Genomic DNA, 23,893 nt, shown 5'->3' on the forward strand with positions numbered 1-23,893 from the left:
TCGCAGCCCTCCCGATGGCCCCAGGGGGGCGCGCGCGCGCGCGGCCCGGCCCGGCCGCCGCCCGCAGTGGCGCGCGCGCGCCGCAGGGGCGCGGCGGCCACGCCCCCGCCGGTGATTGGCGGGCGGCGCGCGGCCCCCAAAGCCGGGCGGCGGCGCGCAACGGACGCTGAGGCGCCGGCAAGATGGCGGCGGCGGGCGGAGGAGGAGGAGGAGGAGGAGGCGGCGGGGGCCCAGGCGCCGGCCGCCTCGCGCTGGTGGCGGTGTTCGGCGCCGGGGGCGGCCGGCCCGGGCTGCGCGGGGCGGCGCTGGGGGCCGTCAGAGCCGGTGAGCGAGCGGGCGAGCGGGCGGGCGGCGGGGTGGCGCCCGGCAGCGAGGCCCGCGGGCGCCGGCGGGGCGCGGCCGGGCCCTCGGGGCGGGCGGGCGCGGGGCCCCGCCCGGGCGGCTGGCGGCGCGCGCGCTCCTCGCAGCAGGCGAGCCTCGGCGGGGCGCGCGCGCCAGCCCGAGCCGCGGCCGCTCCGAAACGGGCCGGGCGCCGCGCGCCGCCGCGTCGCGCGCGCGAGGAGGGCCCCGCCGGGGCGCGCTCCCGAGGAGGCGCGGCAGGGCCGCCGGCGGGGGAGCCTGGGGGCCGGGAGAGCCGGGCTCCGGCCCCCCCTCGGCCGTGGGGTCTCCGGGCGGCTCCGGGCCCGCCGCGCGCTTCCGCCCGGCCCACCTGGCAGGGCTGTTGTGGTGAGGACGGAATGGGGAGGAGGAGGGTCCCGCAAGCCGCCTCGGGTTCCTTGCGAGAGGAGGAAAGGCGGGGTACAAACGCAACAAACAAGTAAATAAGTCGAATCGATGTGCGCGGATCAGTGTCGCGGCTTTGACAGAGCTCCGGACCGGGGGGGGGGGCGGGTGGGAAGCAGAAAAGCCGCAGAAAGCGGGCGCTGGCCGACGGGGCCCGGGGAGCTTTGTCCTCTATGGAACCTGATCCGCGTCCTCCCAAGCAGGTGCAGACGAAGGCCTGGTGCTTCATCCTCCGGACAAGCTGGGAAGGCGGGCCAGGTTGTGGGGAGGCCCTGGCCTGGAGCCACCCGGTCAACGTCAGGACGCAGCGAGGATGTGAACCCTGGTCCTGGTCCGGCAACGCTGGCCGTGATACCCACCGGAGAGGGGGATTTGTTCTGCGCCTTACTTTTACAGATTTAGCAAGCTTCGGGGCGACACGGAATTCCTAAGTGGGCAAGAAGGCGCATCCAAAGCTGGAAAGGGCTACTGTCAGTTCTTAAATGTTAGGCTCGGGGTCATTCTTTATTATCCCAAACAAGGTATCGGGAAGCCTTTCTGAATTCGAGGCTGTGTTTGGGCATTGGCGAGAGAGTCGGCACTGTACGTGCCAGTGTTTCTTTCTCCCGGAAGCATGCTTGTTTTGATTCAGCTCCTCCCCTGCAAAATAATCCGACGGCAGCTGGTCGCGGATTCCCTTTGCAGCTTCCAGCTCCACGGGCATCCTTGCAGTCACCCCTCGAGGGTATTCTGGGATTGCTTCCGTGTGGCTGAAGCAGAAATAATCTTGCCTTTCCTTGTTCGGGTGGGAATGGAGGGGGTTGTGCCCCATGAGATGGAGGGAGCATTTGTGGACAAGCATCCAGGAGAGGTTTCCTGGCTGTGGAAGCTGATAAGGGGAAGACCAATGATGGGGCGCGGGCTGCGCTTCTGGGAAGGCAGTGCAGGTGGTCGGACGCGATCCCTTGATGAGGCTCAGAATGGGAGTTGAGGCAGCAGCTGAGCTCGTAGTGGGCTGCTTGCCATTCCTGATCCAGTAGTGCCTGATATCATCAGTGTGCGGTGTCTGGGGCTTGCTGCGTGTCGCCGAAACGTTTGTGAGAAAGCGCTGAATTTGGAGAGGGTCCAGCCGGGTGCTTTCACTGCTCCTTGCGCTCCTTGCCTCTGTTCCACCTCACGCTCTGGCCGTCGAATGGCCAGGGAGAAGTTCTCCCTCACTTGGCCCCGTCCTGGGAGGCTCTGAATTTTGCCGCCTTCTGCTTTCTGGTGCAAGCTGGAGTCACACCTGGGCTGGGACTGGTAGGAAAGCAGTGGCGGCGAACATCTGTATGTGTCTGTGTCCATGTCTTAAAGCAATTCACTATGCAAGGCCTAGATATTAGATCAGGGCCAGAGGCGGAGAAGCAGAGTCCTTCCCTAACTTGGTGCCCTCCAGACATGTTGGACTCTGAGGCCCCTGCTGGTTGGCAGTGATGGGAGTTGTAGTCCACCCAGGATGGAGAAGGCTGGGCTTAGAGCAAGGCAGTTCCTTTTGAAGCTGCCCTTGCTTAGGGGCCCCTGGGCTGGGCTCGTGCCTTCATGCCAAGGCGGGTCGAGCTCTTGGGGTAGACGCTGTGCTGCCTGCTCCATGCAAAAGACCCTGTTCTCCCCCCCCCCCCCGGGGGCCAGTGCTGGAGAGGGCAGAGGAAAGCTGAAAGCAGGGCTAGGCAAAGCGAAACCCCAGCAAGCGTCCCATTTGGGATGAGGAGGAGTCTGGCAAGCTCCCTTTCTTCTACTTTAATTGCCCTTGAAAAGCAAATTGCCTTTAATTCTTCCCTGCCTGTGCGGCCCAGGGAGGTGGCTGCCTGCCTTCCCGTAGCCAGAGGGGCCCAGGGAGGTGGCTGCCTTCCCGTAGCCAGAGGGGCGGCTTTCTGTTCCTCAGTGCAGCTGAGTTACTTCTGCAAGGTGCACAGGCAGCGTGCACCTGTGGGGTGCCTCTCACCTGGCAGCCGGGATGAAAGCCTGGCTTGCATGTGCTTGCAGGGAGGGTCTGTGGTTCATGCGTTGTCCTGCCAGTTCTGCCACCAGCTGCGGCTTGTGCGTGGAGTTTGGGTTCTTGGGAAGCTTTGCTTGCATTTAAAAATACAAGAAAACATGTTTCTAGTTCTCCTGGCAGTGGAAAGAAGTTTGGAATTTGCCATTATTTGGGAGATGTGGAACACAGGGTGCAAATGTCCCATCATGCAATTTTTTTTTATTACAGTGACATCCCTGTTTCTTCCTTGGTGGACGTCAAGGGCTGTACATGGGGAACTGGGCAGTTTCCCCCATCAGGCCAGGACCTGGGCTTCAGCGAGGTGTCTGCCTCACGTCTTCTGCCCATTGCAATCTTTCCTTTGCTGTATTCAGGGCTGTGTGTCATGTGTGCACACTCAAAAATACAGAGTAAACAGGTGTTGGCATCTATGAATGGGGAAGTTCCTGCTCTGAATGTTGATCTGTTGGGAATGTGCCGGCCTTTGGTGAGCCCCTTTATCTTGGAGTCAGTTCCCTGTCTGCTGTGTGGGGATGATAACATTGGCCTGCTGTACAAATAGTTAATGTTATTATTATAAATTCCTTCAAGATCCAGGCTTCTGAAGAGTGAGCATTCTTTTGGGGAGGGGGTACCAGACTCAAGAAAAAGGACAGCAAGAGCATGCAGCTTCATCTAGGTGTCCTGTGATGGGACAGCAGGGGCAAGGGGTTGTGTGGGGCACTGAAGCAGCACTGAGAAAGGGTGGGATGTGCTTTGCTTTGGCTTCAGGAGCGTTGTCTGACTTTGCCTGCTCACTTTGAAATCCTTTGGAGCCATAAGGACTAGAACCTTGCTTCTGTTCTTAAATGCAAGTGGAGGCTGTTGGTTCCCAGGCGTGGGCAGCTGCCCCGTGCGGGGTATGCTCAGGTCTGACTCATAGCTTCTCCTCTTCCTACACTGATCCAAGCACTGCCACGTTCTGCGCGAGTTCACACGGATCCGGCTGAAAGCCCCGCAAATGGACCCTGTCAGTGCAAAATAAGCAGACCTCATCCCTGCATACACGTGCCTTCTCCCCTTCCTTCTGTTCCCTGCATGTAGCAGAAGCTGCTTTTCTCGAGTCATCAGCCTACTGACTCAGAGCTTGGACTGAGGGCTTCTTTGGATCCTTGGCAGCGAGGGGCCATTGGCGTGCCCAGCCTAGGCTCGGAAGCTGACTGATGAGCCATCGTCGAGCATGTGGTTCGCGTTGCCGCAGGGCTGACTCAAAGGGCCTTCCTGGAAGGGGTGATGTGTTGCTAATGGTTCACTGGCCCCTCTGGGTTGGCTGTGAGCCGTGCTTGGCTGATGTGTCAGGATGCATCACAGAGTCCTTGGGCTGCGCGGGCCTGGGTCCTCTTCCTGCCTTTTGGAGGGGAGGGAAGGAAGGGAGCCCAGTGGCTACAGCAGGAAGGCTTGGTCTCCTTAACAAGGTGTGGTTTACTTCTCATGCTTGACCCACTGGGGAGGCTTTAAAAAGTGTGGATTTCCACCCTCCTCAGCTGGGTGCTTTTTTGTAGTTGTGTGCTGAAGTTGTGTGTTATGCAGTTTAAGGTGCAACCCGAGACATTAAGGGTGCAATCTTATGTCAGGTCTACACCGAAATAAGTCCTACAGCTCCCAGCATCCCCCAGCCAGCCATCTTGGGTTTCTCAGTGCCTTACCCAGCTTCTTGGCGCACAGCTCTGCTTTTGGTACTGTGGGTTTTCCAATTTTCCTTGGAGAAACTCACTGGTTTGTCACCAAAATGATGCTGCAGACTTCCTGGGCCTACAGAAATCCCAGGCACTTTGCCCATTTTCTGGCTGTACTGATGGTTTGTGCCTTGAACTTGGGTTAGTCTTTCTGGATCCATTTGGGTTCCAGTTCTTTGAGAGAGATCACACAGAGGCAGAGGAAGGTGGCTCACCTGGCTGAATATATTTAACTGTCCTTTAAAAGTTTCTAGTCCCGATGGATGTAGGAAGAGGTAGGAAGAGGTATCTCTCTCTCCCCATCCCCTTTCCTCCTCCTCCTTTTTGCATTGTTGATCTGCTCACACAGCTTATCTTTGAGAACTGGGTGACTTGGCTACATAATCTATATTTCTTTTTTTCTTCCGATTTAAGAAGCACATCACTGTGTTTGAACAGCCCAGTCCGTGGCGGCGGCCTCGGCTTTCCCCATTAGCTGATGTGTTTCCCATTTCTGCGGGGCTTCCTGTGTCCTGACACCAAACAGGAAACAACTGCAACAGACTTTTGATATCAGGTTCCTTTTTTAAAGAAAAAGTAGAGTCCTGTTTTTTTAAGGGGGTGGGGTGGGCAGAGAGCTTTTTGTTGCATGATCTTTTTTTATGTCAGTCTGAGAACATGTGCTCAGAACCCAGCAAGCGTTTTATTTTTTTTAATTCCACATTTCCTCCCTTCAGGAGCTCAAAGAGGCAAACAGTGGAAAACTTAATCCAAATTGAGCACCGGTAAAAAACCTGAATAAACCAGGCGGTGGCGGCAGTAAAGTCCCTGTAATCGCAGCAGGAGGGAAGGGGGCATTTACAGCAACGCCTTCCCCAAAAGGCCTCTGGGAAGAGCTGGGATTTAACCAGCCGGTGAAGCTTATATCGGGAGGGCGCCAAGCAGGCTTCCCCAGCATTCCCGGTGCTGTTTCTCTTCCCTCTCTCAAAGTTTTATTCTTCTCAAGAGACTGCCTGCCTGCACGCTCCAGCCAAACGGATCCCACAGCCAAATCTGGATCCCACAGCCAAATCTGATGAAGTGGCCTCATCATGCTGGCTGTGCATCTTGTCCTTGGTTTTCGCTGGCCCTCTAAAGATACCTGGAACATGGAGGTGTGTGCGTTGAACACACACACCCTTTTAGGCCTGGCACTGGAGCAACTCTCCCCAGCCTGGTGTCTTGCAGATGTGTCAGACCGCAAATCCCATCATTCCCATCATGCTGGCTGAACTATGGTGGTGCTGGGAACCTGAGGCTTTAATCCCGAGCTCCCCCAAGCCCAAGAGCACCAACGATTATGCTTCCCTTCTACATTCACTCCAATGCCATCACGCTTGCTGGGCTGTGCCGCCTGGCTCTTGACGGGCTGCTGTTGATTCCCTTGCCTGCCCAGCTTGAGGATGTGGAAGGGCGATAAGGTTCCGCACCCCCGACTCCTTTCTGCTGCCAGAGCGATGCAGAGCTGGCCCCGCGAGCTGTGCCATTGGGGAGAGACCCCTGGAAGCCAGGCTGGGCTCTGGAGAGGCGGAGTCGAGTGCAGCCGCCACAGTTGATGCACGAGCGCGCGCGCGCCGGGGCCGTTTGCGAGGGCTGCAGTCTTGTGTCTTGGCTGACGCAGGTTGCGCCGCTGTTATGTAAGCTAGTAGGTCGTGCTGGTGGGGGGGGGACTGGGTCCCTTCCACCAGCGAAGCAGCTCCTCCTTGTTCTGCCAGCCCAGCGAGCGCATGGCTCCCCTCGTGTTCCCAGCAGGGCTGTTCTCTCTCTCTCTTGTTGTGCAGTGCCTTGCCACCATAGGCAGTCTGGAAGGGCAAGCAGTGCCCCTGCGATTGGCCGAGCTGACGCGAGGGCTCGGAGTGACCGAGAGCTGGGAGAACAAAGCTCTCTGGGCGTTTGCCGTCTGGTCCCTGTGTGGAAAGAGGAAGCTGTTGGTTGTGGCTGGGGGTTGAACATGATATGGGCCCTTTGAAGCAGGAGGAGCGTTGTGGGGCAGGCCGATGACTGAGAGGAGGTCCCTGGAGGCAGAGAGCCCCAGAGGCAAAAGGAAGAGAGCAGGGGGTGCGTATTCCTTGGCTACCCGTAGATATAATGAAGGCAGTGACCTGCTCCCTTCCCACAGCCCCATTAAGTTAAAGAGTCATCGCTAGAAGAATGCAGGAGTTGTGTCCTGCAGTTTCAGGCTGTTAATGTGCTCCTCCAAAGGCAAAGGGAATATAAAATCAGCCCCCCACCCTCTCACTGAAGCTAGTCTTGGAATGGAAGGCCCCGAAGGCACCTGTAATGGGACGGGGGGCCTTGCCACCGCCGCTGCTGAATGGGTCTCGTCTGTCCTTGGAGCGTTGAGCAGCGCTCTCACCCCTGATGTAGCTTAAGAATTTCGAACTGATGTCAAGACGGAGGTGGTTGTATCTAGTGTCGGTGGGTGGCAGGGTGGACGGAGGCTGGGTCTCAGTGGCTGCTCCTCCCAGCTCTCCACATCATCCCCCATCTCTACTGCTGTGGGGAACAGGATGCTGGCTGAGACGCATGCCCACGGGTCTGTCCCTGCAGGGTAATTGTTGTGGTCTGTAAGATTGGGTGGGGAGGGTGGCACGGCCCCCGCTAGGGCCTGATGAAAAGGGCCAGACCCACAAAGTAAGTTAAGGCTCAATCCAATGCATGTTTAGACAGGAAAAAGGCCTGTGACTCCCAGGATGCCCCAGCCAGCATGGCTGGCTGGGGCATGCCGGAAGTCGCAGGCCTTTTTTCTGTCTTACACATGCATAGGATTGTGTCCTTAGTCTCTCTGTTATTCTGATGCGTGCGTACATGTGTGTACAGGGCAGGGGAGCTCTCAGTTTATGACGTTGTGGTGCCGTTGAACAGCCAACTCTGTTGCTTCTTTTCCCTTCCATCTTCTGGGATACCTCCCCGATGTTTTCAGCTTCCCAGGGGAGCTGAGAGAAGCAGCTGTAATAGTGCCAGGACAATTCCCCCCGCCTCCGGTATATAGTTCTGTGTTTCCAGTGGTGAAGCACCACCAGTCATGGGAACGCACAGCACTGTCCTGGCAGCCTTCCTTGGCTCTTGATTCAGTGTCCAAATGCCCCCTCGGCAGTGCCCCCTCCAGCCCTGGGAGACTTCTTACTCTTTGTGTCATCTCTCTCTTTCTCCTTCCCTCTTCCAGGGATCCGCTCCTGGGATATTGATCTTACTGCCTTCAACCTTGACCAGCAGCTCAGGCTCTTTGTCTCCCGTCACTCTGCCACCTTCTCGGACATCGTGAAAGGTAAGGAGCGGGCTGAGATGTTGCTTCCGGGGGTGGAACCAGCCCTATATCCCACCCCCGGGCTCCCTGTTTGATCTGGGAACCCTGAGCGTCTGCAGCTGTGATATGATATCACAAATGTGACTGATTCTCTTGCCTTGGTTCTGGAGCTCCTGGATGCTTTTTGGGGGCCGATGCAAATGGGTTCAGGGGCAGAGGGAGAGGAGGTGAAAGCTGTTCTGAGACAGTGACCTGCCTCCTTCCTTCTTTCTCCCCCACCACCTAAGTCTTGCCTAGGCTGTGTTTTGGGCTCTGTTCTTTCGATCCTGAGGTGTGGTGCTAGTGTGCTGCAGCAAAGATGGGATTTTATTTATTTAAAATTGTTTTTAGGCCGCCTTTGAGGACAAAACCCTCTCAAGGCGGCATGCCGGATAAAAACCGGGCTAAAGTCTACAAATGGGCAAATAAACATGTAAGAAAATGCTATAAAAACAGATTTGTGGGGTGTTGGGCACGTCCAGTCTTGGCCTTCATAACTGGTGGGTGGAGACGGAGATGAGGGTGCCCTCGGTAACGGTGCCCCAAAGTCTCAGTGGGTGATGCTTGGCTCTCCGGTCCATGTGGGGCTATGCTCGATTTTCAGGACTGGACATTTCTGGTGCTGAGGGGGCTTCGGGTGTATGTGCTGCAATCTTTTGAAAGACCCTCCGAACTGTATATGTGGGGGCCCATCGCGGCCCCTCTTGGCAGTTGCTTTTGCGCTGTTTCTCTTCCCTCTCTTAATTTTTTTTTATAAGCGGCTGGCTGGTTGGCTGTGCAGTCCAGCCAAGCAGGGATCCCACATCCAGATCTGACCATGTGATGCAGTGTCCTCATCAGGCTGGCTGTGCAACCAGCTCAACACTTTTGTCCTTTGTTTTTTTGCTGGCTCATTGAAACACGGAGGGGCGCGTGTGTGTTGAACCCTTTCCCCCCTGTTTAGGTTTGGCTCTAGAGCAGCCACCCCAAACCTGGTGCCTTCCAGATGAGTTGGACTGCAGCTCCCTCATTCCCAGGCTGGGAACAATGGGAGTTGCAGTCCAACACGTCTGGAAGGCACCAGGCTTGGTGGTTCTCTGGAATTCCCCTGTGCCCACATGAGATTGGAGACACAGGAGGCCCCAAAACAGGACATGTTGACTACATACAACCCTCCCCAGGCAACTGCTATTCCACGATAGATGGTCTCTGTTAATGGAGGTTCCACTCTGGCCTCTCATCGTGCTCCTAGCAGCTTCTTTATCTGTCTGCTGTGGATTTGTTAATGCTTCATAAGGAGAGCAGCCCTGCTGGATCAGCCTGAAGGCCGTCGAGTCCCACAAACCCTATAGGCAGCTGCCCTGTCCTGTTCGAACACCAGATGCTGGGGGTTGAGGCTGACTGTCTCTGAAGGTGGAGGTTCGATTTGGCAGTCAAGGAGAACAGCAGGCGTTTGGTCCAGCCACAAACAGCTGACGGGCATTCACGTGGGCTGGAACTCTAAGCCGGGCCATGCGGGCTCATCTGCAGACATCCTGATGTCTCTTGCGCCCCCTGCTCGGATTTTGTGGTGGACGTAGCGGTCTCCTCCTTGTCCAGACTGAGCACGCATGGAGTCTGTGCGCCTCCAAGCCAGAGCCGGGTCTCCTGGCGGCTGGGGCGCTTCAGCTGCTCTGGTGCCGTCCTGGGATGACGGCATGGATTCCTGGTACAGTCCGGATTGGTGCGCTGGAAGGAGCAGCTGGGCAGCAGCTGCCGCTGTCTTTTGTGGGCAGCTTGCCCTCCCCTGGGAAAGCCCTCCAAGGCAGAGCTGTGACTTCTCTGAGTTTGGCCAGGGCACGGAGACATTTTTCTGCTGGAGAGACAAAACTGCTCTTCATGGGCCGCTCCCTGGTCCACTGACGCTCACGCTGCTTGGACCAGACAGGCCCAGCAGTTCCTCTTCTGGGAAAACAGGCATGAGATTTCCTGTGCCGTTGCTGGCTAGCGGCTGCTGCCTTCTCTCAGGGAAGCGGGGACTTCTCTTTCGGGACACTCTAGGAAGCCTGCATTCTTCTCCCTTGCCCTGCTTTCTCCCTTGCCAAAAGCTGCGGTGGGAGGACTGCCCAGTGGGTCCCCTTGCTAGGCCAGGCTTTTGTAAGCTGTGTTGGCTCAGGGTGGAGGTCCGTGGAGTTCTGCTGCCATTGTGGCCAGGCACACACCTCAGTGGGAAGCCGACGTGCAGGGTGTGGATGTGATGGCCTTCCCTTAGTTGTGGAGGGGCTGTGGCTCTGTGGGAGAGCCCCCTCCCCCCCGCCCGCAGGCAGAAGGTCCCAGGTTCAATCTACCTAGTGCTAGGAAAGAATCCTGGCTGAAAACATACAGGGTCACTGCTGTCAGTCAGCATTGACAGTCCTGCCTGGTATTTGCCTAGCTTAGAGACTTACCCAGCCAAAATAGGACAGGATGCCTGCCAGCCAAAGTTGTGTGTTGCAAAAGTAGCCCAGCCTGGGTGTGGGGGCCACGTGACCCAGGATCTGGTCCCAGCCCAAACATTTAGTGGTCAGAAGGGAGCAGAAGGGGCCCCAGCCTAACATACGGGTCCCGGGCCACTCCTGGCTTCTTTTGGAACTTTTCAGTGTGAACAACTTCACACTTGGGAGTTTTGATCTCCAGCCCCCGTGGCCGGAAACAGGAGCCCTTGGGCACAGGCAACAGAGCTCACGTCCCTTTCTTTGTGATGGGTGGGGCTGGACCTGGGCATTCAGATGTGTGCCTGGCTTATGCAGAGTAGAGCGACCGCTGTAGGAAGCTGCCGCTCTGTGATCGCTCTGTCCAGGTTGCTCTAAAAGACCTCTGGGGTTCGCGTGAGCAATTTTTAAAGCATCCCCAGTCTTCTGCCTCTGTGGAACCAATGGCTTTGTGGTCAGAGAGGTCTAGAGGCTTTGTTTTTTCTCCTGCAGAAAAGGGCCACCCAAATGATCAAGGGGCTGGAGCAGCTTCCCTAGGAGGAAAGGTCACGCTTGTGACTGTTTAGAAAAAAGGCGAGGATGTGGAGATACAATAGAGGTGTACAAAGTGATGCATGGTGCGAAGAATGTGGGAGGGGGGGAAATTCTCCCTCCCTGCATTCTTCACATCATGCCTCATTTCGTACCTCTCAAAATATGGAGCTGATGGGTGGGAGCTTCAGGACAGATCAAAGGAGGGGCATCCTCACTCAGTGCAGAGTTTAGCTATGGGATTTGCTACCACAGGATGTAGCAATGGCCACCAGTTTGGATGGCTTTAAAGGGGGCTGGACAAAGGTGCGGAGGAAAAGGCTGTCGGTGGCTACTACTATCGGAGGCAGTTAGCCTCTGTTGCTGGGGAGTGTGGGTGGGAGGGTGCCGTTGCCTTCTGCCCTGCTTGAGGGTTTCCCATTGCTGCGTCTGGTAGGCCAGTTTGGGAGCGAAGCGCCGGACTAGAGAGGCCTTTGGTCTGATCCAGCGTGGCTCCTCTGATGCTCTCTTCCTCCATGGCTCCTGCTCGGACCCCCTCAGCTCTCTTCCCCTCGAAGGGTGTCTCATGGGTATGCTCAGTTCCTCAGCTGCAGAGGCCCAAAGTCCAGATCTCTGTGCTGAAATCCAGATCTTCCCCCAGTGCATGTAAATCAGGGAGTTGGGAGGCTGTGTCAAGGAGCCCGTTGTGATGCTCAGGTGAGCAGGGCAGAACTCTCCCTCCACCTAACATCTGTCCCTGTGCTGCCGCTGCCCCTGTGGCGCCAGGTTTCAGAGCTCAACCAGTGGCAGCTGCCCCTTCCCAGGCTGGGAAACAGAGGGAGGTTGGCCGCGGCCCTGGGGTGGCCCAGCCAAGCCCCCTTCCGCACGGCAGCTGGTGGCTTTTGATGTCTCGTGCAGCCCTCGGTTTGGGGTAGCTGAGCACCTTTGTCGAGAGAACTAGGCAGCGTGTGAGCTGAGCGCTCCTCTTGTCTCTTGAGCTGTTTTCCCCAGTTCCCGAGCGGGGGTCCCTGCATGGGCAGCTGCCCTGCAAGGCACCCCCTGCCCCTTCCATCGCCCACCCTGGTGGCTGTGCAGGGAACAGCCACTCCGGATCCTGGAGCTCAGCCCTCGCGTGCTCCTGCGCTGCCTCTGACGTGTGGGAAGCCTTTGTGCGGACAGGGGCCGGCTGCTCCGTCTTCCTGCTGTGGCTGCAGTCAGGAAGCTGCCGCTGCTGGGATGTTGGCACTGTGCATGTCTGCTCAGGCGTGCACGTATCCTGGCTTCTGAAACCTCGGCCGCCTCCTTGACCAGGCAGGCCTGCACACCTTCCTGAAAGTCTCTCATGCGGGTCTCAGAACTGGGTTTGCCATGGCCTGGTCTCTGCCTGATGCCAGGACAAACCCCCTCTGCTTTTTGAGAACCCTGTCAAAGTTTGGGGGCTTGCTGTGGCATTGGGGGAGACCCTACACACAAGTACACTCATCGGAGAGGCGTGCTCGTTTGTGACGATGCGTTTGCAGTGGTCTCCAAGGGCTGCTTCCGGGCAGAGGGTGCATTTCTGCCTTTTGCCTCTCACATTGTTGTGAATTTGCTCCGCAGCAGATGGCGGCTGTGAGGGCAGCCTTTCCCGGTTAGACCCCGGTGGTGTCACTGAGGTGTGCGCTCGCCCGGCAATGGTGTCCTCTTGTAATGCTCATCGTTGTGGGTGGAGTGGCTTTTCCCCCAGAGGGTGGCCTTGGGCTTAAAAATAAATTATCTGGCGTCCTGCACGTGGCCCTTTCCCTTCAGAATGCTTTAGTGGCCCAATTCCTGTCCTGTACCGCTCCAGGCCTCTGCCTAAATCAAGCCCTTTCTTGGGCTTGTTGGGAGAATGTCTCTGGCCCATGAGCCGCACACCACAGCCACTCTCTGCCCAGCACTTATTCCCCATCCGTGCAAGCCCCTTCCTGCGGAGGAAGCCCTTGGCTCCCTCCTCCTCCTGCAGACGAGAGTAGGATTGCCACACTGCTGTGCCGCTGCTTGGCAGAAACCCTTGCCCCGATTTCCTGGCCATGGGTCTCGCTGTTTCCTGGGGATTTGAACCCCGCCCCATCCTCTGGATGCAAAGAGTTAATGCAGCGCATGTGAAACAGCCACGAGGGTTAGAATTCTTTCCCTTGTGAGCCTGCATGGGGTTTATTTTTAAAATACGTTCTGCTTTCAGCCAAAAAATTGGCTTGTGGCAATCTCAGAAGAATCCTGAAAACGCTGGTGCTGACGGCAGGGAGGGGGGTGTTCTCGGCTGTTTAGTCCGTCAGCTTGGCTGGTGCCTCCTGGCCCTGACGCATCCACTGTTTTTAGGGTGCACTGTGGCCAGGCGGTCCCCCTCATGAAATCCTCTGGCAAGTGCTGTGTGATGTTTCTTGGGTTCTGAGTTTCATCAAGGGGTTTCTCTAAATGATTACTCAAGCAGTGATTACTCGAAGCCAACATGGATTTGTCAAGAACAAATCCTGCCAAACGAATCTGATTTCATTTTTGATCAAGTAACCTCCCTTGTGGACCGTGGGAATGCTGTAGACATCATATACCTCGACTTCAGCAACGCTTTCGACAAAGTGCCCCATATCCTGATGAGCAAACTAGCTCAAAGTGGGCAAGATGAAACAACGATCCGGTGGATCCACAGTTGGTTACAGAATCGGACTCAAAGAGTGCTTATCAATGGGACCTTCTCAAATTGGGGAGAGGTAACGAGCAGAGTACTGCAGGGCTCAGTCCTGGGCCCAGTGCCCTTCAACATTTTAATTAATGACTCGGAGGAGGAGGTGCAGAGAATGCTGATCACATTTGCAGATGACACCAAATTGGGTGGGATAGCTAATACTTTGGAAGACAGAAACAAAATTCAAAGTGATCTTGATAGACTGGAGCACTGGGTAGAAAACAACAGAATGACATTGAATAGGGATAAATGCTAAGTTCTGCACCTAGGAAAAAGAAACCAAATGCACAGTTACAAGATGGGGGATACGTGGCTCAACAACATGACAAGCGAGAAGGATCTTGGAATTGTTGTCGGTCACAAGCTGAATATGAGTCAATAATGTGATGTGGCTGCAAAAAAGGCAAATGCTCTTTTGGGCTGCATTCATAGAAGCATAGCTTCTAAATCCCGGGAAGTACTAGTTCCCCTCTACTCAGCACTGGTTAGGCCTCATCTGGAGTACTGTGTCCAGTTCTGGGCACCACACTTGAAGAAGGATGCAGACAAACTGGAGAGTGTTCAGAGGAGGGCAACAAAGATGATCTGGGGACTGGAAACAAAGCCCTATGAAGAGAGACTGAAAGAACTGGGCCTGTTTAGCCTTGAGAAGAGAAGACTGAGGGGAGATATGATAGCACTCTTCAAGTACTTGAAAGGTTGTCACAGAGAAGAAGGCCAGGATCTCTTCTCGATCATCCCAGAGTGCAGGACATGGAATCGTGGGCTCAAGTGCCAGGAAGCCAGATTCCGGCTGAACATCAGGAAAAACGTCCTGACTGCTAGAGCAATACGACAATGGAACCAATTCCCTAGGGAGGTGGTGGGCTCTCCCACACTGGAGGCGGTCAAGACGAGGATGGACAGCCATCTGTTGGGGATGCTCTGACTTGGATTCCTGCATTGAGCAGGGGGTTGGACTCGATGGCCTTGTAGGCCTTTCCAACCCTACTATTCTATGATTCTATTCTATGATGGGAGTTGCAGTCCAAGACATCTGGTGAGAAACCGGTTGCCAGAGGCTGGTTTAGACATGCCATGGCTTCGAACGTGGGCCTTCTACGTGCATGTCTCCCGTGGGCATGGTGGCTGCATCATCTGGCTTCCTTCCCCCATTCTGGGAGCTGCAGGACAGCCACCGGCCCATCTGCTGCCCACCGGGTCTTTTCAGACAACAACCCGGGTTGTGTCTGTATGATTTCTCCCCGTTATGCTAGCCAGTCCCCGTTCACAGCCTCGCTGCCCTGTTTTGGGCCAGCTGAAGTTTCTGGACCGTTAAAGGAATTAAAACCATAAAATACGGCATGGATTGAGGCCACCATCCTTTTGGGCTTGGGCAAGGGACACAGAAGGGGGGTGGGAAGCACGGCCTCCTGCTCCTCGGCAGGGGAGGAATTTTTCCGGTGCCCTCGGGAAGGGGCGGGAAAGGCCAAAGTGAGCTGTGTAAATGGGCCAGCACTGGCTGGACCTCAGCCATGGGGCGTTACAGCGCAGGGTCGTGAGTTTCCCGTGGGCAGCTGGATGTGTGAACAGAATGCTGGACTGGATGGACCCTGGTCTGAACCAGCGTGGCTCTTCTGATGTTCATAGACAGGGTGCTGTTCTGGGGCATCCAGGACCTTGGGCCCGCTGGGGCAACCTGCAAACGCTGAGTGCGGGATGGGGGTCTGGCAGGCAGCACCCGTGAGACAGCCTTAACAGGATGAGCCCATTTCCTGAAGCGAGAGACCCTTCGATGCCGCTGAGCCATGCTAGCTAAGGGGCGGCCTTATCTCTGAGGCCTGGATCATGGGGCAAAGGGCAAGGAAAGGCCTGGCCTTCTGCCTGTGGGCTTCCTGCACATGCCAGAGCCAGAAGAAGACTCAAGGATGGGCCTTGGATCGGATCGAGGGGCGGGGTTGGCCTTGCGTTCTCACGTGGGGGACCTGCAGGTATAAGTTGCAGCATGGAGCGCTCCTGTTGAGGGTGTGCCAGCCAGCCAGGTAGGCAGGACCTTTTAGGAACACAGGAAGCTGCTTCATACAGAGTCAGGCCCTGGGTCCATCTAGCCCAGTTTTATTGACATTGACTGGCAGCAGCAGCTCTCCGAGGTTTCAGGCAGAATTCTTGCCAAATCTTCCCTGGAGATGCTGCTGGGGATCAAACCTGGGATTTTCTGCATGTAAAGTGGGGGCTTTGCCACTGAGCCGCAGCTCCTCCCGGAATATGGCCCTCCCACTAAACTACAGTCCCAACCCTTTCCTGGAGATTCCATATCTACCCCCAAGTTTCTTTTCCCTGCCCCCTCTGACCGACAGGCAGCATTCGGTGCCCACGAAGCATGGTCACTGCTCACTGGGCTCTTTTGGATTCCCCGTCCCCTAGGTATTTTCTAACTTTTTTTGGTACTTCTGCAAACCGTGGAGTACCCCAAAACCTGCTGACAACCCTCCTTTTGTGTGCAAATGGTGCTGTTTTGGCTGTATTAGGACCTCAGCATCTGGAGAACACAACATTGATGACGCCTGTAGGACTGCCCAGCATGGTGGGATCTCTGCTGTTGTAGGGGGGGCCTTGCCCTTGGCTCGCATGGCTGCCTTCCAGGGGAGAGAAACATGCATCGGAGCAGCCTGGGGCGGTTGTCCCCCACCCCTGGAGGCCCCTCCAACACAGCTGCCTCTTTCGCCCTCTGCAGGTCAGCGTGCCCTCCACCACCGCGGGGAGGTCCTGGAGACGCTGGTCCTGCTTAACCCTTCGGACAAGTCGATCTGTGACGAGGTGAGTGGTGGGGTGGGAATGTGGGGCCCCAGTTTTGTCTGGGGCAGAGAGAGACCCTGGACTCGAGGGGTGTGGGCATCACGCAGCGGCCCCCTCTCATGGCAGAGCTGATTGCAGCCCAGTATTGTCTGCTCCTGTCTTCCCTGAGCCGGCGCCCTCTAGATGTGTCAGATGACAGCTCCTATCACACACCCTCAGCCAGCATGACCAAAGCCCCCGTTGGCTGAGGGTGTGTGATGGGAGTTGTCGTCCGACACATCTGGAGGGCACCAGGTCAGGGAGGACTGGTCTACTCAGTATGGCCTTGACTGATGTGCTGTCTGAATGCATTTATATTCTGCTATGCAGTGTAAACCCTCGCAGGGTGGCTTACAGGGCCGCCTGTAAAACTCAAACCATAAGTTCTTTTTACAAAAGCAGACAGGTCCGTTGAAACTGCTAAGAACCCAGCGGCACCTAAAACCTGAAGCCAGCATGGAACTGTGAGAATCCATTGCAAAAGAGCTCAGTGGAACAAAGTGCTCTTTAAAGTCTGCTTAAAAGTCACTAATGATGCTTACTTCCTGGGGAGGGAGTTTGACAGCCGGGGCCACCGTTGAAAGGGCCTCGATGGTGGCCCCTGAGGTCATGCGGCCCTTCAACTCCCGTGATCCCAAATTGTGCGGGGCTTTGGAGATCAACGCCCCTGGGGTGGAGCCCAGAAGCCATGGGGCAGCCAAGGTGCTGGGTGCCGTCTCCGTCCTTTCTGCGCTGAATTCTGTACCAGCTGAAGCTGCCAGACTGTCTTCAAGGGCTGCCCCACATTGAAAGCATTCCAGTAGTCCAGTCTAGATGTAACCAGGAACAGGTGTTACGGAAGCCAGCTGCTCTGCTTTCTCCAGGTAGGATTGCAGCTCTCTGTCAGGGTGAGGCCTTTGCCCAGCGCAGCTAGCAGAGACCCTTGGAATCACTGGGGATTAACCCTGGGCCCTCTTGGGTGCGAAGCTGGTGTTCTCCCTGAAGCGCCAGTTCAAGGGCATGATGTGGGTGCAGCCAGGCTGAGCCTCGGCCTGCCTCCTCATCTTCTCTCTCGTCTTTCCCCTCCAGCTCCGCAACCTGATTGCTGACCCTGCGCGGCACAAGCTGCTGATATTTGCCGGGCCCTGCATCGAGGAGACAGGCGAGCTGGTGCTGCAGACGGGCACTTTCTCCTTGCGGGACTTCATCCAGATCTTTGCTGACAAAGAGGTGTGCCCCGCCCCCGGTGCCTTAGGGCCTCCAGCACAGGGTGGCTTTACTCCCGGAACTCAGCCCCAGTTGTGTCCCTGACCTTAACTTCCTGCAGCCAGGCTTGTTGGTAGGAGGGCAGGCCTGCAGTGAGCCTGACAGTGACGCGGCCAAGAAGGGCTGCATGGCCCCCTTCGCACACCTCTCGGCACTGGAGCATTCGGCCTCCTCCTCTCCGAGACCAGCCTGGTCTCAGCTGAACTGCTTTGGTCTGCAGGGTGGGGTGGCAGCACCAGCGGGGGAAGGAGAAGCAGCAGCAGCAGCGTGCAGCACATAAACTGTGGTTGGGGGGGAGGGGGACTAGGCTAGGATCCCCCCCCCCCCCCGACATAGTTGCTCTGTGCAGGGCCGTCACGTCAGCCCCCTCTGCAGGTCGAAGTGAGCCAGCCCAGAGACGACGGAGAGCTAGGACAGGGCTCCTCTTGTGCCTTAGCCTCCCCCGGAGCGGTTTCTCTGTCGTTTGCGCAATGGGGCCAGGAGGGAGGCTGCCTTCAAAAGCAGTGCCCCCCCCCCCCGCCCTGCCCCGCGAGCACCGCAATCTCCACTGTTTCTCAGAAAGGAGCCGCTTGGGCTCTGGCTGCCGCCACTGAGGCCAGCTTGGGCCTTGGGAGGCCTCCCCCACTCCCCAGTCAAGAACAGTGCACCAGCCTCAGACCGATGGCCTCTTTGGGCATCTCTTCCCTCTCCCCCTCCACAGCATCCAAGCGAGGCCTCCTCACTCAAGTCACCAGGCAGGCAAATTCCATCACTTGGTCCTTGCTCTGGGGCAGATATTTTTCTCCTCGCTGAGCATGTGCTCCGCTCTACTCGGTGCTGGAAAATCTCCCAGTGCAGGTCCGTGTTGCGCACTCGCCCTCTTGCCCGCACACTGGATCTCCAGTGCCTGCCTGGTGCGCCGCTGGTGCTGACCCGTCACGTTGTTCTTTGCCCCTTGGGCTCCTTCCCCCACAGCTAACGTTCAGCTGATGAGGGACTGGTTTGCAGACTCCCCACTCCCGAAGCTTCCTCCGGTAGCCCAGATCACAGCAGCCAGCCCACTGCTACAGCACATGACAAGACAAAGTGAGAGAGCCCCTGCTGAGAGTGAGCAGCTACCGGGGGGCGGGCAGAGAGGTGAATGGGAACCACCAGTGGCCCTCGGGCCTTGCAAGGAAGAGCACTGCACTAGGGAGAAGCATGGCTACAGGAAGCATGAGCGTATGAGTTCGTGGTGTGAACGGTAAAGGGAAGGGGGGAGGAAGGGGTGGTCTCTGAAAAGACCCCTCTTGTCCAAAGGGTAAGAGTCCCACTCGACCTCGGAGCGGCGAGAAGTAGGGAAGGAGAGAGAGAAAGAGGTACTTCTAGAAATACTTGCTGTGCAGAGATAGGTATGCTCTTTAAATTGTGTTCAGCTACACCAGGGGTCCCCAATGTGGCACCTGCAAGACTTTTTAGAGACACATTCCCCCATTTTTTTTAATAAAGGTTCCTGGATTTGTATATATTCACAGCAATGAATATTATGAAACGCCTATATATCTATATATATGGAGATTCAGCTTTCCAGCAATTATTCATGCCCTTGCTGTTTCTCTCCACCCAGCACCTGGCTTTGCTCTTCCTCTCACTTCCTAGCCTTGCTCTTTTTCTCCCACTCACCCCTTCATCATGCTATTTCTCTCGACTCCCAGCCTCCAGCCTCACTCTTTCTCTCCCCCGCCTCTGTACCTTGCTGTTTCTTCCCCTCCTAGCTTGTAGCCTTGCTCTTTCTCATCCCTCTACCCTTTGCCATGCTGTTTCCCCCTCCTCTCAGCCTCTAGCCTCAGTGTTTCTCTCCCCCTACCTCTTGACTTGTCAGGTTCCCACGGCAGCCATTATATGACTAGCCATGTCTTCTGTGGGAGCCATTTTGTGGTGGTGCAAATTCCCAGATGTGCCAATGGGTCCAGAAAGTTTGGGGACCCCTGACCTATGCCAGATGTCTCCCAGGTGGCTGGGTATGGTGGGACGCGGAAAGTCCCAGGCTGGGAAAGTCTGAACGCAGCTGAGAACGCTAACTGTCATGTTGCCTTCTCTCCGCCCCACCCGCCTTTGTTCCACACTCGCTCCAGATTGGGGAGCTACTCAGCTCCACGGACCCCTCCGCCAAGACCAGCCTGACCGTGGTTTGCCCGGACTTTGGGGAATGGAAGGATCCCCAGCTGAGCCAGCACAACCTGCTGGACTTCATCGACCTGCGCTTCAACCCGGGCTGCTTGTTGCCGGACATGGAAGGCCTGCAGGAGTTCCTCGAGTACCTTTCTGAGTCCCTGGACCCCCCATCGCCCTTTGACCTCCTGGAGCCGCCCAGCACTGTGGGCTTCCTGAAGCTCTTCCGGCCCTGCTGCTACATTTTCCCGGGGGGGCGAGGGGACTCTGCTTTCTTTGCTGTCAATGGCTTCAACATCCTGGTGAACGGTGGCTCCAACCCCCGGTCATCCTTCTGGAAGCTGGTGCGCCACCTGGACCGCATCGACTCCATCTTGGTGACCCACATGGGGACCGACAGCCTCCCCGGGGTGAATAGCCTGCTGCAGAGGAAGCTGGCCGAGATGGAGAAAGACCCTTCCTCTCAGGGCTCCCAGAACGATGACTGGGGGAAGAACCTCATCTCACCAGACCTGGGCGTGGTGTTCCTCAATGCCTCGAAGAAGCTGCGGGCCATCGAAGGGGACTCGGGGGTCCTGAAGAGCTGTGACGAGGCCAGCCTGGCTCTGCAGTACCTTGACAGACTGGGCATTCAGCCCCACCCGCTCTTCAGGGACGCTGGCCCCAAGGCGGAGCCCACCGTCCTCTTCCAGAAGATGGGTGTTGGGCGCCTGGACATGTATGTGCTGAACCCTGTGAAAGGCAGCAAGGAGCTGGAGTTCCTGATGCAGCAGTGGTGTGGGAACGGCTATCCCAAGGGGCTGGAGCTGCCCCTGCAGTGCCTGACCTCCATCTGTGCCCTCCTGGTGTGGCACCCCGTGAGCCCCACAGAGAAGATTGTTCGGGTCTTGTTCCCAGGCTGCACGCCTCAAGGCAAGATCCTGGAAGGGCTGGAGAAGGTCAAGCACTTGGAGTTCCTCAGGTATCCGGTGGTCACCCAGAAGGACCTGGAGTCTTCCTCTTCCTCCACTCCTTCCTCCTCCTCCTCCTCCTCTCAAATCAAGCAGAAGAGGGCAGGCAGTCAGGAGAGCCTCAAGTCGGGTTCGCGGCTGAGCCTCACTGAGTTCAACAGGCCTGTTTCCAGGGAGGAGAGGGAGCTGAAGCTGGCTGGTGCCCGAGACCGACCGAAGGCACCCAGCGAGACCTCGAAGGGTAGCATCGAGGAGGACAGGTGTAAGATGGCGTCTTCGACAGAGAAGCTCGAGCAGGACGCGAGGCCCAAACAGCAGAAGGAGAAGCCAGCTGGCAGGAAGGTTTTGAAGAAGCCGCTGCTGAAGGAGGACGTCCCTCAAGAGAAGGATGCGGCGAAGAAAGAGGGGAAGCCAGCCAAGAGGGAGGGGAAGGTGGATCCCCCCAGGAGAGCGATGGCCAAGAGAGAGGAACCCAAGAAGGAGGTCAAGGCGGAAGAGAAGGCCGCCAAGCAGCCGGCAAAGGACCTGCGTAGGACCCTGAGTGCAGAGGCCAAGAGGCCCCCAACCAAGATGAGCAGCTTCCGGAAGGCCATTCCCATCCTCAAGAAGGAGATGGACAAGCCAAAGGCCAAGATGGCGAAGGATGCTGCACCCAAGCGGCCGAGCAGTGCCAAGGGCGGCCTGCTGGATAAGTCATCGCCAGAGAACCATGAAGGCATCACCACAGACAAGAGCGAGCGAGAGCCTTTGCCACTGGGCAGCCTGGATTGCCAGGGAAATGGGCTGGAGCCCCGCCCAAACGGCCTGGGCATAGGAGAGACTCTGGGCAGCCCAGAGCCTTTTCGGCCTCCGGAAACCAGCCCTCCACTCAGAGGTATCAGTCCCCCATCCCCGCTGGCCAAGACTCCCAAGAGCGACCATAGTGTCAACTTCGAACTGACACTGACGGATATCCGGGTGGGGCTCAGCCACTGCCCAGAGGCCGAGGAAGCTTGCGGCGGCAGCTCCGAAGAGAAGACCCTCGAGATGATGTCCCCCGCCAGCTCCGCCCTGGCCAGCGCCGGCCACACCCCCTTCCACCAATCCCCAGTGGAAGATGCAATCGTGGCTGAGGAGCCAGTGGCCGCGAGGAGCGCCTGGCAGCCCAGCGGCTCCGGTCCCCGGGCCTCGCACGACAACTCGAGCTCTTCCCAAGAGAAGCAGCCGGGCTGCCTCTCCCCTGGCGATGCTCCTGATGTGTCGCCCACCATTACCACTCCCTCCCTGCCAGCTGAAGTGGGGTCCCCTCATTCCACTGAGGTGGACGAGTCTCTCTCCATCTCCTTTGAGCAGGTCCTGCCGCCGGTGAGCGAGTTCCCCCAGGAGGAAGCGGGGCACGTCCGGGCCGGGGGGCTCACCCCAGAGCCAGAGGCTGCGGTCAGCAAAGGGGAGATGTCTCTGCCCCTTCGGCCCTGCCACCCTCTCCATGGCACCCAGCGGTTGGATGGCCACGTCTTGCCCAAGTCTGGCCGCCGCTCGGATTCCCCCCACGACGTGGATCTCTGCCTGGTGTCCCCGTGTGAGTTTGAGCACCCCAAGGCGGAGAGGTCTCCGTCGATCTGCTTCATCCCCCGGGACAGGTCCAACAGCAGTGACTTCTCCCAAGAGCTGGCCAAGCCCTTGTCGCACCGGAAGGGTCCCCGGGGCCGCAAGCCCCACCCCCTGGCCGATGAGACCCCACCCACTTCATTCAGCGAATCGCTGCCCACCCTCTCGGACTCTGACATCCCACCTGTCATGGAGGAGTACCCTTCCAGCACAGCGGACGGTGGGCTGGACTCGGACGATGACCCCGAGAGTCTGGCCCGGACCCGTGACCCGCTCCCAGCCGCCCTGAAAGACCCTTGCCCCCTCCCCGCCCAGCCCGGCATCTGCATGGTGGACCCTGAGAGAGAAGCCACCACCAAGATCAAGCAGATGCCCCAGCGGGTGGGCTCTGCACCCCCCAAGGTGGACACCCCCAGAGTCGCGACCACCAGCAGCGGCCGGGCCAAGGCTTCTTCAGCCCCTCTAGGGGGGAGCGCCCGCTTGCCTGCCCTTGGCAAAAGTGGCCCCTCAGTGTCCCGCACTGCTGGGGATAACAAGGCGCCCGTCGGCCACCGGGGCACGAACACCAGGCCACTTGCGGGGGCCAGCAAGCCCCCTCTGTCAGGTAACTTCACCTTCCCTCGGCCCCAGGGGTGGAAGGGAGCCTGTGGGCAGGCATCTCTCAGGAGCCCGGGAGGGAGTAGCAGAAGCCCCTCTGTCTGTAGCTGTGTCAGGATGGCAGAACTGGAAAGCCCCCTTGCACGTCTGTTTCCTCTTGCGGGGCTGCCGTCTGTAGTCCAGCACAGGTTTCGACCCACTGAACTAAAGGTGGCAGCTACCCGGGTGTGTCGCTCTGGTTAACAGGGTAGCAGTTTTGTGAAGAATTATTTTAACCCCAATTTCTGACCTTACACTGCAGGTGGAGAAAAAGGTGGTATTCCCAGATCAGAACCTTGGTCCATGGAGCCCGGTATTGTCTGTCGTGGGTGGCAGCGACTTTTCAGGGTCTCGGTCAGAGAGAGAAAGAGAGGGAGAGTTAGAGTGTCTTTTTTTCACCTGCTACCTGATCTTTTTTTTTTTAAAGCTGCCTTATACCGAGTCAAACCCTGGGTCCATCTAGCCTAGTATTGTCTGTGCTGACTGACAGCAGCAGCTCTTCAGGGTTTCAGGCAGGGGGTCTTTCCAAGCCCTTCCTGGAGACTGGACCTGGCACTTTCTGCACACAGAGCAGGGCCACTCCCCCTGAGCTTCAGGCTGTTCCCAGACCTGCACACATCCAATAGAACCCCCCCCCCCCCGCAGATTATCCAGTTTTTAAATCCTGGGTTTGCTGACAAAGAAGATTTCTTTACTCAGATGATGACCCCAAATATTTTTTTGGGGGAAACCTGAGCTATTTCCTGGGTTCCCCCAGCGGTCTCCCATCCAGCCGCAGCTCATGTTCACAGTTTAGCGCTAAGTTATGGAGCTGGTTCACATGTCACTGTGATTGTGGGTTAATCAACCCACAAATTGCCAACATCTGGCAGGAGCCTCTGGTGTGCTCGGTGCTTCCGCTCTCAATTAACATCCTGCAATCGCCTCATTCATAGGTAGGTGAATGGTGTCTGGACCCGGGCACTTGGGGTTCTTTCGGGGGTTAAACAGCCCAGTGTTAATCCAACAATAGACCATGGTTTAATTAACCCAGGATTGCCGTTATGTGCTAACTGGGTCGAAGCTGTTTCTTCTCCTCCCCTCGTACATAAAG

General features: G+C 57.2%; 1 protein-coding gene across 5 annotated transcripts in view; it reads left to right on the top strand.

The window, feature by feature from the left end:
• Positions 1–164: 164 nt before the first annotated feature.
• Positions 165–23,893, top strand: part of LOC146333909 (microtubule-associated protein 1S-like) — a 28,588-nt gene continuing 4,859 nt past the window's right edge. Inside the window, exons 1-6 of one of the 5 annotated variants that reach the window (XM_084824938.1) lie at positions 165–324; positions 7,676–7,777; positions 16,152–16,234; positions 17,321–17,461; positions 19,591–22,768; positions 23,063–23,444. In XM_084824938.1, the coding sequence (XP_084681064.1) occupies positions 183–324; positions 7,676–7,777; positions 16,152–16,234; positions 17,321–17,461; positions 19,591–22,768; positions 23,063–23,268 (3,852 nt within the window). In that variant the 5' untranslated portion in view covers positions 165–182 and the 3' untranslated portion in view covers positions 23,269–23,444. The other 4 variants (XM_084824936.1, XM_084824939.1, XM_084824940.1 and 1 more) reach the window with 4 other exon arrangements.

The sequence above is a fragment of the Heloderma suspectum genome, chromosome W (genome assembly GCF_057233095.1).
Source record: "Heloderma suspectum isolate Gila_16-S chromosome W, 16-S_ref, whole genome shotgun sequence".
Classification (NCBI taxonomy): domain Eukaryota; kingdom Metazoa; phylum Chordata; class Lepidosauria; order Squamata; family Helodermatidae; genus Heloderma; species Heloderma suspectum.